Here is a 12,916-nt window from a genome sequence, read left to right as displayed (position 1 = left end):
GCTGGTTGTTATAATGTGGGATCCCTGAGAGGGTTTTAACCTTAAGAAATGGTCCAAATCTGTAAAAGGCTGTGGACTGCTGCAATTTGCTACCAATTAACACTGAGAAATGCTCGGGAGAGTAGCTTTTGGGGAGTTTGTGGAGCATAGGATTTTTTCTGCAGATTTATTCCAGTGCCTCTAGCTAAATTATATGGGCAATGCCAAAAGGAACCTGCACTAACTCTACTATTTTTTTTTTCTTACTGGCCTTTCTCCACTCAATATTACTTTGGTGTATCTCTAACATTTGTGAAAATTTGGAGTCTTACCTCTGCCTCCAGCCCTTAATTCAAGACTTTAAAAAGAACTTTTGCTAAGAAGTGGGTGGATCCTTTATAAGTTGGTTTGGTAAGGACACAATAATTTATAATGTCTTCTCATTATCTCTTGACTGAAACAGTAACATGAGCACTCTTCATGGGATAGAGAGGAAATGCATATTAACCTGTGTGTGTGTGTGTGTGTTTGTTTTTTAAAAAAATCTCTTACTTAAATTGATTTTTACTATATAAAATATTTTTGTTTATCAGTGTCCTTTTTTGATGTCTAGAGAGTCATTCCTTCTCTTGTTAAAGTAAACAATTAAATATGTTTATATTGGGACAATGCCCACTGCATATCTTACGGTATGACAGGACGAAGAATAGTCAGGGAAATGCTATGTAGAAGGCTCTGCTAAGACTAGCACAGTGCAGGAATGGAGGTGCAAAGAAAGCCAAGAGCAACAGAAGAAGAGAGAATTTAAAGGAGTGTAGACAATGACAAAGTAAGTGTGTGTGGGGGAGTATGAATAGGAGAATATGGAAGTAGGGATGTAGGTTGGGTACAGTTATGTAGGACCTTGAAAATAAGGATAGGAACATACATTTGGAAAAGGAAGTCACCAGGGGGATAGAAAGGTTGGAATGGTAGCAAAGAAATAGGACTCTGGCAACCTCAGCTCATAGAGGTAGAGGTTACTCTTGGCACGGTGAGAAATGTTCAAGAATTATGCAGCAAAAATTTAACAGTGGGGATGATGAGAAAAAGGTCAGTATGGGTTATGTAAAATAGGAAGAAGTGACAGAATCTAGAACAACTGAATATGGGGAAAATAGATGAAGATGAAAGAAATTCATGTTTAAAGATAGCTTGAGATATTGCTAGGATTTTGGTCAGAATTTGAGTTGCTGGTAGGTCATGATAGGACCACAGTATGCATGTCTGTGAAGGGAGGAGAGAGAGAGAGAGTGTGTTGAGAGTGTGAGAATAGAAATGTGGTTAAAGATGGAGGACAGCAAGAGATCTCCTACAGAAAAAAGGGAGAGAATTTCAGAAATTAAATGAGGCTCCTGGGTGAAGCTGTAATTGGCTCACATTAAATCAAAGAGTTAGAGTTTCAGTAACACCTCTAAATGGAGACTTTGGAAATAGCTAAAACAAAGAATACAGACTTTGGCTATTCTATAGGTACGAGTGTGTATTTGTAGTTACAATGTGTGTTGCATTAACCCTTCTGAAAGTCTTGTTTGATAAAGAGTTTGCGTTTGCTTGCTTTTTGCTGATGAATACAAGAATATAATACGTTTGCTTTTTTGTCCCTGAAAATCTCTAATAATTATTCTTTCTAACATGTAGACTACCATCGAAGAAGCAACGTGCTTCCTGCACTATAAAAGTATGCATTAATATTCCTGACCTGGAAAAAAAAGTTTGCACAATGAGTCTCTTTTGTAGAAACTATAACAATAAAATGATCCAGTTGATTCTGGACATTAGTTCCTTTTTACATGTTATATAGACCTTTATGGTGTCAAGGAGCTGTGAGTGAAAAACATAGAAAGGACAAGCTTACTAATTAAAAATATTTCTTTCTCGTAGGTTCAGACATTGTTCAGTGGTTAACGAAGAATTTAGCTATAGAAGACCCAGGTAAATTGTTTTTTTTCCTTATTAAAAATTCTGCTTCGTGGGTCTGTTGAGTTCTAAGGTCTTTGTTCTTTCTCTGGCCTGTAGGGATGCCAGCTGATGAATAGATAGAATTTGATTCACGGGTTCCTGATGGTTAAGAGCTACTGATGGTTAAGTGCGGCAGAAGGGTTACACATGCATTCCCCCCCCCCCCATTGCTGCCTGCAGCAGGTGGGGCGGAGGAGGCAGAAGTTGATGCCTATGGGGAGCCAGCTTTTAAGGCTCCCCATGATCACTGGAGCTGGCTCCCTCCATCCTCCATATTGCTGCCTCTATTAGATGTAGGGCAGGGGAGACTGCCATGGAGTAGCCTCTGTCCATGGTAGGCCTGGACAGCTCCTGTTTGAGGGGGGTCTGAGCTCCTTTGGACGGAGGCAGTTCCGCATTCCACAGAGCAGCTTTTATCTCCCGCAAGCCTGGGCCCCCAATGGACAGGAGCTGCTGCCACCCTGTACTGTTGGTGGAGCTGGTCTGTGTGAGGACCAGCTCCCACCTGCCATCCCACACCACTGCCTCTGATAGAGAGACAGCCGCACAGGGTGGCCGGGAACTGCCTGAGAGTGGAGCCTGAAGATTACTGTCTGCTGGCCCCACCCCTGGGGACTATCGAATAGTTGTGTAAGCAATAATATTTTGAGGCAGTTATGCAGCTATTCAATTACACACTATCTAACGTCCCTACTTCAGAGGGGTTTTGTGAAGGTAAATTCTAGTGCCAAGGGACAGAGTCAGTGCTCACAGGACAACTCCCTCTGATTCTGAGAACACTGGATCCTCTTGTTAGGAAGGGCCAGAGATGCTTGTTAGCCTGAGGTAAGTGAAGAAGCTGGGCAATAATGTAGCATGTTAGAATTAAATTTTTGGTACTAGAAAGTATGTTGTCTTGGTTTTGTCTGTACCTCTTTCTATCTCCTTTATCCTCGTTTGGTATCATGTATATCTCTGATTTTTATTAATAAACTTGTCCTAAGTTTTATTATAAAGCATCTTTGTGCTGTTATATTGAAGTAAAAAATGAGCCCCCAGCTAACCTACCAGGCTGGGGTGAATGCTAGGATGTTAAATATTATGTAACTGAATAGTTGTGTAACCACATGAAATCTTAGTGGTTATACGAATATTCGACAGTCACCAAGAGCAGGGCCGGCAGCCAGTGCGCTCCTGACCCCACTCCTGGGGAGCCCCCAGCCACCATGCTGCTGCCCCTCTATCAGAGGCAGCAGCATTGGGTGGCAGGTAGAGGCTGGTCCGTGTGGGGAGACAGTTTAAAATCCAGCTCCCTGCGCAGACTGGCTGCCTGCTGCCCCATGCTGCTACCTCTGATACAGAGGTGGCAGTGCAGGGTGGCAGCAACCCTTGTCCACAGGGGGTCCAAGCTCACCATAGACAGGGTACATCTAGACTACAGGCTTTTGTCGACAAAGGTTTTGTCAACAAAGTGCGTTTAGACTACATCCAGTTCTGTCGACAAAGCAAGCTGCTTTGTCAACATGATATGTAGACACTTTCATAGAAAAATAGGACTGGAAGGGACCTCAAGAGGTCATCGAGTCCAGCCCCCTGCCCTCAAGGCAGGACCAAGCTCCGTCTACACCATCCCTGACAGATGTCTATCTAACCTGTTCTTAAATATCTCCAGAGAGGGAGATTCCACCACCTCCCTCGGGATTTATTCCAATATTTGACCACCCTGACAGTTAGGAATTTTTTCCTAATGTCCAATCTAAACCTCCCTTGCTGCAATTTAAGTCCATTACTCCTTGTCCTGTCCTCAGAAACCAAGAGGAACAAATTTTCTCCTTCCTCCTTGTGACACCCTTTTAGATATTTGAAAACCGCTATCATGTCCCCCCTTAATCTTCTTTTTTCCAAACTAAACAAGCCCAGTTCATGAAGCCTGGCTTCATAGGTCATGTTCTCTAAACCTTTAATCATTCTTGTCGCTCTTCTCTGTACCCTTTCCAATTTCTCCACATCTTTCTTGAAATGTGGCGCTCAGAACTGGACACAGTACTCCAGCTGAGGCCTAACTAGTGCAGAGTAGAGCGGCAGAATGACTTCACGAGTTTTGCTTACAACACACCTGTTGATACAACCTAGAATCATATTTGCTTTTTTTGCAACCGCATCACACTGTTGACTCATATTCAACTTGTGGTCCACTATGACCCCTAGATCCCTTTCCGCCATGCTCCTTCCTAGACAGTCGCTTCCCATCGTGTATGTATGGAACTGACTGTTCCTTCCTAAGTGGAGCACTTTGCATTTCTCTTTATTAAACCTCATCCTGTTTACCTCTGACCATTTCTCTAACTTGCTAAGGTCATTTTGAATTATGTCCCTATCCTCCAAAGAAGTTGCAACCCCACCCAGTTTGGTATCATCTGCAAACTTAATAAGCATACTCTCTATCCCAATATCTACACCATTGATGAAGATATTGAACAGTACGGGTCCCAAAACAGACCCTTGCGGAACTCCACTTGTTATCCCTTTCCAGCAGGATTTAGCACCGTTAACAACAACTCTCTGACTACGGTTATCCAGACAATTATGCACCCACCTTATCGTGGCCCTATCTAAGTTATATTTGCCTAGTTTATCAATAAGAATATCATGCGAGACCATATCAAATGCCTTACTAAAGTCTAGGTATATGACATCCACCGCTTCTTCCTTATCCACAAGGCTCGTTATCCTATCAAAGAAAGCTATCAGATTAGTTTGGCATGACTTGTTCTTCACAAACCCATGCTGGCTATTCCCTATCACTTTATTACTATAACAGGGCAGCTGCACTGTACTGGCCCTTTAAGAGTCAAACCCCAGCCTGGAGCAGGCCCAGGGAGTTCGGCCCAGCTGAGAGCCATAAAAGGGGAGGGCTGCTTCAGAGAAGGGAGTGTGGGCCTGGCTGCTGAGGGAGCAGGACGCTCCTTGGAGCTAGGGCAGGGCTAGAGAGTCAAGGCTCGGCCAGGGGTGCTCGGACAGACAAACTGCCAGCCTGCTAGGCCTGAAGTAAGGCCTGCCGGAGAGACACCAACCCCCGGAAGGGGGGCTCAGAGCGAGTGACTTGGGCACTGCCGGAGGGCAGTGTGGCGAAGAGAACGACGTGACTGGAGGATTCCAGAGGGGAAACCCCGAGCTGGAGTGTCTCCTCCTCCTTGGCGTCAGGTACTCTAGGATCTAACACGGGCTCCGACGGGTAGGGCGTGACCAACATGCCTTCTCGCTCTCGCCAAGGTTTGAGGAGGTTCACATGATATATTTGTTTTTTTCTTCGCCGGTCCAGCTGATGAATTTCATATGTGACCGGGCCCAATTGTCGGGAGACCTCATACGGCCCCTGCCAGCGGGCCAGCAATTTTGACTCCTCGGAGGGGAGTAACAGCAGCACCCGATCCCCGGGTTCAAACACTCTTTCCTGGGCTCCCCGGTTATACCCTCGCTCCTGCGCTCCCTGGGCCAACTGTACGTTTTCTTGAGCCAATGCCCCCACCTGCGTGAGTCTCTCCTGAAGACGGAGTACGTACTGCAGAAGCCCGACCGAGGAGGAGGGGGTCCGTTCCCAGGTCTCTCTGACCAGATCCAGGATGCCACGAGGTCGTCTGCCGTACAGGAGCTCGAAAGGGGAAAATCGAGTGGAGGCCTGTGGCACCTCCCTCACCGCCATCAAGAGCAGAGGGATGAGCTGGTCCCAGTGCTTCATGTCCGCTGGTGGAAACCTTCTCAGCATCCCCTTTAGGGTGCGGTTAAACCGCTCTACCAGCCCGTCGGTTTGGGGGTGGTAGACGGAAGTCTGTACCTTGTGAATGCCCAGAATGTCGCAGACCTGACGCAGCAACCGGGACGTAAAGTTCGTTCCTTGGTCTGTTAGGAGTTCCTGAGGTAGCCCCACCCAGGCAAAAATCCAAACCAATTCATTCGCGATCGTGCGGGCATGGGTGTTTCGAAGGGGGATGGCCTCGGGGAACCGGGTTGCATAGTCTATGATTGTTAGGATATATCGAAATCCAGCTGCGCTCCGCGGAAAGGGCCCCACTATGTCCAAGGCAATCCTTTCGAAGGGGGTCCCCACCACGGGCAAAGGGACGAGGGGGGCCTTCGGCACCCCCGGGGCTGCGGCGAGCTGGCAGGCTGGACATGACTGGCAGTAGTCTTTGACCTCTTTATACACCCCGGGCCAGAAGAAGCGGGCCAGGACTCGGGCCAGAGTCTTCTCGTGCCTGAGGTGCCCGGCGGCGGGAATGTCATTCGCCAACCTCAGCACGGCTCGTCGATGGGCCCGGGGTACCAATAACTGGGCATCTTCTTCCTGTGTCTGCGGGTTCCGCCCGACCCGATAGAGCCGGTCGGCTCATAACTCAAACCGGGGCCAGTGTGCCACCCTCTGCGGATCCACCACCGTCCCGTCGACACAGGCGAGCTGGACGTAGGCCTCCCGCAGGGTGGGATTATCCCGCTGGTCGCGGGGAAAATCCACCGAGTCCAGCGCAATCGGCACGCCCTCTGGGTCTGAGGGCACCGGGTCGGTCAGTTCAGGTGCGTCGCGCTCGGCGGGTCCCTCCCTGTCGAGCGACCCCTGCGGTCGGACAGCCTGGGGTCCCTCCCCTAGGAGTTCCACGCGGGGCTCGGTCGGCGCTGGTAGGTCTTTAATGAGGGCTGTAAGTCCCAGCCAATCGCGTCCCAGCACCATAGGGTATGGTAGGTGCGCCACCACGCCCACTAGCATCATTCGGGTGACTCCGCGCACCATCAAGGGGAGTCAGACCTGAGGATAGGTCTTCACATCCCCATGGACGCACCGCAGCTGCAGCTCCCCCTTGGGCACCGCGGTGTCGGGGAGTACATCGGGGCGGATAAGCGTCTGGCTGCATCCCGAGTCGAGGAGGGCAAGCACCGCGGGGTCCCCTGAAGGTCCCAGCATGGTAAGGGATGGGGAGCTAGCCGGTGGAGTCGGGGCGGCTGCTGTCGTTGGAGCTGCGCCGCCAATTGTTGAGCTCGAAGCTTCGACGGCTGCTGTTGCCCCTTGGTCGGTCCTTCGGGCCTCGCCTCTCCCTCCATGGCCCTCACGCCTGAGCTGCGGGGGGAAGAAGGGGGAGGAAGGGACCCCGCAGACCCCTCTCTTTTTTTTTTTTTTTTTGGGTCCACTGAGGCACACGCTGAGCCCTTATGTCAGGGCCAGGATCGCGTATCTTCAGGTACCCACATTCTCCACCATCTGTGAGGGGGTCACTCTGTCGCTACTGACAGAGGCTGCTTCATGACATCCTCTCCTGTGTTCTCCACCCCCATGGCATCATGGGCTCCATGGAGCCGATAGGCAGCAGCAAAGTGGGGCAGGCAGGTCCATGGAGCTGGCATGAGCAGGGAGCCTGTTTGAAATCCAGTTCCCAGTACATATCAGCTCCAGCCTGTCACCCTCACCCTCTGCGCTATTGCCTGTCTATCAGAGGCAGCAGCATGGGGATGAGGTGGGGGGGGGGCAAAGCAGATCCAGTGCTCATGGGGAGCCTGCTTAAAGCCAGCTCCTCACAGGCACTGCCTTCCATGCCCCTCTCCCCTCCACCTTGCTGCCACTGATACAGAGGCAGAGGGGGAGGGGTGTTGGTCATGTAGTCGACAAGATTAACCAATAAACCTAGGCGTATCAGTTAATCATGTAGTCTACTGCACGTTGACATCCCTGGTGTACGCTGTTTCTTTGGAGACAGCAAACTTAATTATGTCTGTGAGTGTCCAGTAATATGGTCTAGCCACTGTAGACATATGCAGGAGGAACTTGTGAACTGGGGATCACAGATTGTTACTTCCAATTCAAAATTTAGACTGGCAAAACCTTGTGGAGTTGCTGGAGAGGAGGATAGATTGGTGAGGCAACTCTTCCTTGTTGAAACAGAGGGGTTAATATGATGGTTTATGGTTATGGTTGTCATGAGGAAAGTATCACAATTGTACTGGGTGGAAAAACCTAGTCCCCAAAGTCAATGGACGTTGTATTGACTGTGCTGCAGGAAAATGAACCTGGAGAACAAACCTCTCCAAAGCCCAGTCGGTCTGCGGGTGGCTACCATAGTCCTTTGCTGTTATCAAGTTTCAATGGAAGCTCCATTTTCTTCTTCCCAGAGGTTTTGTGGTGCCAAAATAACCATGTCTACAGCTGCATTGAAGATTATCATGCACTTCTTATTCTAGGTGTGGCTGCCTCGCTGGATTGTGCACATTCACACTTCATTTCCCAGTGTTTGTGTGTGATGGTCTAAATTCTAGATGCAGGTTACCTCTGGCAAAAGAGAAGAACTATTAGGAAAAGAAGCCACACAAGAGTGTGAGAGAAAATATGTAACCCCTTCACATTTGTACTAGCACAATTTTTTTAAAGTAGGAACTATAACTGCTCTACCATTTCATTGAGAATAATGGACATGCTGATTTATGGTTAGATGTAATGTAGATCATAATGGAGTACATTTAGGCAGCAATATTTGTTTTCGTCATGCAAATTGATATGAAAGTGCTGGAAACATCCATTTAAAAGAAAAAACATAGTTACAAGTGTAAATTGCTAGTAAAAATATCACTGCATATCATTTCTTTACAAATGGGAAATAATTTACTGTGGAAAATTTGAGAGATCAATTTGCAGTAAAGCTCAGCTCCCTGCTAGCTTCAGCTTACCACTTCCAGAAAACACAGTAGGTAAAGATAATGCATCAAATTCTGATCCTTTATGCTGGGTTTACATTTCAGTGAAGTTAATCCAGTGTAGTAATACAGAACTTGTGTCATTATGGGATTGTTGCTACTTAATATGGAGTTCTCGTTTTTGCTTGTTTTTTAATACATATTTTTGACCCTTTAGCCCTACTGAAAAGTTTAAAGGAGCAGAAATTAAAGTGAAGGCTTGGTTCAGCCATAAAAATATGTCTGGCCCCTACAAAAAACTATGACAAACTGATTTTTTTGCAGATTTGCACTTCAGCATCTGTTTGCAAAACTGACCATTATAGATTTGTTGATTCTCCAGAGATGGTGCCAGTAAACAGGAAGGTCCTAAACCTATAAACATTTATGCATGTTGACAGGTTTTAGAGGTAGCCATGTTAGTTTGTTTACCAAAAACATCAAGGAGTCTGATGGCAACTTAAAAACTCAGTTTAATTATAGCATAAGAGTATGCTAGAATTTTACCAAGGTTGAGTGATAACCTTTGCTAAAAGTATTAATTTTCTCCAGTTTATGAAATTTCAGTGTGAAATTACTTAGCCAGACTTAAGTAATTCTCTCTCTCTCTCTCTCTCTCTCTCTCTCTCTCTCTCTCTCTCTCTCTCTCTCTTCCTAATGTATCAGAGAAAGGAAAAATAGCTCAGGAATGTGTCTCAAAGTATAACATTTAAGAGTCTGAACCCAACAGCTGTAGCTGTTTAGAAGGTGTATCAGGAGCCTTCATTCTAGAATTTTTTACAGAAGGAAATTAACCTTTTATGGGGAGGAAAGAATGGGATCAAGTGACTAGCAAATCATCCCACACACATTTCGTATCCTTGTACCAATGGAATATGATTAAATAACTTGAAATAAGACCATGATGAAAATTGGCTCACCTACCCATTTAACTAAATAAACCTAAATCAAATAAACTGACTGCTGATGACACATGAACCTCTCTTGAAACATGCAACTACAGAAAACTAATCTGATTCCATGTATCCTTACCTCAATTGGGCCAGGTTTGTAGACTGAGATTTGTAAATTTGGTCCCCACATTTAGACCCCCCACCTACGAAGCACTTCTGTAATAAGAGAGGAGAGTGTTAAGTTCGTCTCCCTTTTCCCACATAGGAGGTGTGAGACCCTGGTTCCATTCCCAACATTTCAATGCATATTTAATTATGGACTTTAGTAACAAATCTCAGAAGGGTAGCTGTGTGAGTCTGTAACTAAAAAAACTTAAAAAACCAATAATGGTCCTGTTGCACATTAGAGACTAACCAAAAAATGTGTAGATAGTAACATGAGCTTTTGTGGGCACAGCCCACTTCTTCAGATATCAAATATTTGTCATCTGAAGAAGTGGGTTGTGCCAACGAAAGTTCATGTTACTATTTTAGTAACAAGGTTTGCTAACACAGCTGAATAATGAGTGCAAATAAGTGATCAGATACCGAGTTTCACCTCCAGAATAACTTTATATCACCAGTAATTGAAAGCACAGACAATGAAACATTGCTAGGCACATGCTTTTAGCTAACCCTACTAAATGGAAGCTTATTCTCACAAAATTTAGATTAAAGGGAATACATCTGGTATTGCCTTTTAACTACCCTAATAATTGAGCCACATGGACATGAAAACTATATTAATGCTTCTGAAAATCATATTTAGAGTATGGAAAGTCAATAGGAAACAGCAATTATAGACATATTTATGCACTTATGTATATTTCAGTTTTAATACCAAACAAGACTCCTATCCTCAGCTCCTGTGGTCCTAACAATTATTTAAGAATGGCCATACTGGGTCAAACCAGTGATCCATCAAGTACAGTATCCTTTCTTTGACAATAGCTAGTGTCAGATGCTTATGGGCAAACAAACAGAACAGGACAATTTACAATGGTTAACTTTTTTTGAGTGCTACTAAACTGTTAGATGTTTACAAATAAATAGGGTGACCATCTGTCAAATTTTTAATGGAACAGTCCCATGTTTAAGCCATCTTGCAGCTGTCCCAACTTTTTTTTTTAAATGGGCGAATTGTCCCATATTTTTCAGTGCCAGCACTGCCGCAGCAGCGTCCTGTATGTGGCTAGTAGGTGGCTGGTGGTGGCCAGCAGGTGGTGCTCTCTGGCAGGGTCCAGAGGCCAGAGGAGGAGAGGCAGCCTGTGTGTGATAGAGGGGTAAGACAATGGTGTTACCACGAGGGCCTGGATAACGCTCAGATATAGCCAGATAGTGAAACCCCAGTCAAAAGAAAACATATCCGCCTCCTCCCTCAGGGTCTATCACCTATTAATTAGGCCGATTAAGGAAAACAGACTCCAATTAAAAGAGAAAAGAAAAAAATAAACTGTATTAGGGATTTTATACAATATTAAGGGAAAAAGCAGGGGAGAAACCTGACGCAAACTAATAACCTTTAACAAAACAGTGGAAGTGAACAGTAAAACCCTTCATGTCCCAACTGGACTGTGTGGAAAATAATTGGTAAGTTCTTTCCCAAATACAAATGGTTACTTTACTCTTCTGAACTGGAGTGGCTGAGCCAGAGGTGTGTTGCCCAGGACCTGCAACCTTTGGGCTGAGAGCCCTCAGGGAGGAACGCTGGGGAGCCCCTTGCTGGTGGTACAGGAACCCTGAAGAGGATGGCAGGCAGGTGACACTTGTGTAGATGGAAGACAGTGGATGGGGTGCCCTCTGCTATTCCTCTGACTGGCTTGCAGCTAGATCAGATCCCTTGGTGGTTTCAGGAGAGAGAACTGACGACCCGCACAAACACTGCCACTCAGTGGGCTGCGTCTGGACTTATAAAACCTTCAGGCCGGGAAACCCTTGAGGTGATTTTTTACCACATGACCCGTCATTTGGGACCAGTTCTGAGGTAACTAAGAAAAGGTGGGAAGTTCCGGTCTGTGCTGGTTCTTGCGTACCACTCTGAGGTGGAGGGCCCCTCCCTGACCTGAGGTCACCTGGTATGCAGACTCCATGTTGTTTTTCACAAACAGCCTAGAAATATCATTTAACGTTATCCAATAAATATACAAATTTGTGTAATTAACATATATACATAATTGATTACCACCATCAGGTGGTCAGCCTACAGTGGGGGTGAGTGAGGGGTTTGTGTCACCCCTCCCCATGGACACCCTAAAGGAGAGCTTCCAAAGGTGAAGAGTATGCCAGGCATTTCATGCTGTGGGACTAAAGCCACAACCTGTAGCACCTGTTATGGGGCTTGAAGTCTTGATTCCGTGGTCCCTCCCACACTGAATTCCCAACACCCCTCAGGTTGAAGTCCTAACCCATGGGGCACCCCTGAATATCCAGTACCACACAGGCTGAAGCCCTGATCCTCAGCATGCCTCCCTCCCCACACTCTCTGTAAGCAGCCCCAATCCCCAGTATTTTCCTCCCCAAGGGCTGAAGCCACAAGCCCTGGCAACCCCTGCTGGGCTGAAAGCAGGAGCTGAGAGCTGAAGTCCTGATCCCCACCTGTCCAAAGCTGAAACTGGGAGTGGCAGGGCTGAATCCTGGATCCCTGGTTCTCCCCATGCTGCAGGAGCCCCTGAGCCCATGGTCAGAGCTAGGCAGAACTGAGGATGTCGGCCTCCCCCCCCCACCACCCCGCAAACTTCAGTGGAAGTGCAGAGCAGTCCTGGGGAGAGGCTCTTCTCTCTCCATCTTGTGTCCAGTTTGGAGGCAAGAAGCCAGAACTGGGCAGATCAGGGCAGCTGCTCCTCTGGTGAGTGCTATGGCACAGGTGGCCATGTTGTTCCCTCCTCTCCTGCCGCTGCTGCTGATGCAGGGGTTTGAAGGTGCCCCTCAGCTTCCAGTGACCTTTATTCACACAGCCAGAAAGGGCTGGGGTACCTGGCTCCATGACTGACAGAACCCTCAGGGAACAGGGGGACCACAAAAACCTCATGACACACTGCCCCTTGCTACCCTGCACCCTGAGCTATTCCTTGTTCACACACAGTCCCTAGCTCCTCCTTCGGACAGGGTAATCACAAACATTGAGAAGCCTTCTCCTCCTGAAAAGCTTGTTGGGCTTCTTGCAGACTATAACAACACAAATTCTGATGGTGCCAAACATGCTGGGGAAAACAATGTATAGCGAAAACTTCAGGTCAAATAAGGGGAAGAGACCTTTGATTTGGGTTGTCATGCTCACATCATTCACAAAACTGCTGCAAACAGCAGCTGAC

The 12,916-nt window shown here is 46.8% G+C and overlaps 1 protein-coding gene across 4 annotated transcripts in view; it reads left to right on the top strand.

The window, feature by feature from the left end:
• The window catches only part of RGS7 (regulator of G protein signaling 7), a 374,326-nt gene that overhangs the window by 249,460 nt on the left and 111,950 nt on the right, over positions 1-12,916 (top strand). For all 4 annotated transcript variants that reach the window (XM_075924826.1, XM_075924827.1, XM_075924832.1 and 1 more), the window contains one exon: positions 1,903-1,953. In XM_075924826.1, the coding sequence (XP_075780941.1) occupies positions 1,903-1,953 (51 nt within the window). The remainder of the gene's footprint in view (positions 1-1,902; positions 1,954-12,916) is intronic.

Source organism: Pelodiscus sinensis, chromosome 3, assembly GCF_049634645.1.
Source record: "Pelodiscus sinensis isolate JC-2024 chromosome 3, ASM4963464v1, whole genome shotgun sequence".
Taxonomy (NCBI): domain Eukaryota; kingdom Metazoa; phylum Chordata; order Testudines; family Trionychidae; genus Pelodiscus; species Pelodiscus sinensis.
Note: the sequence above shows the minus strand (reverse complement) of the source record. Positions and strands in the feature narration are given on the sequence as shown.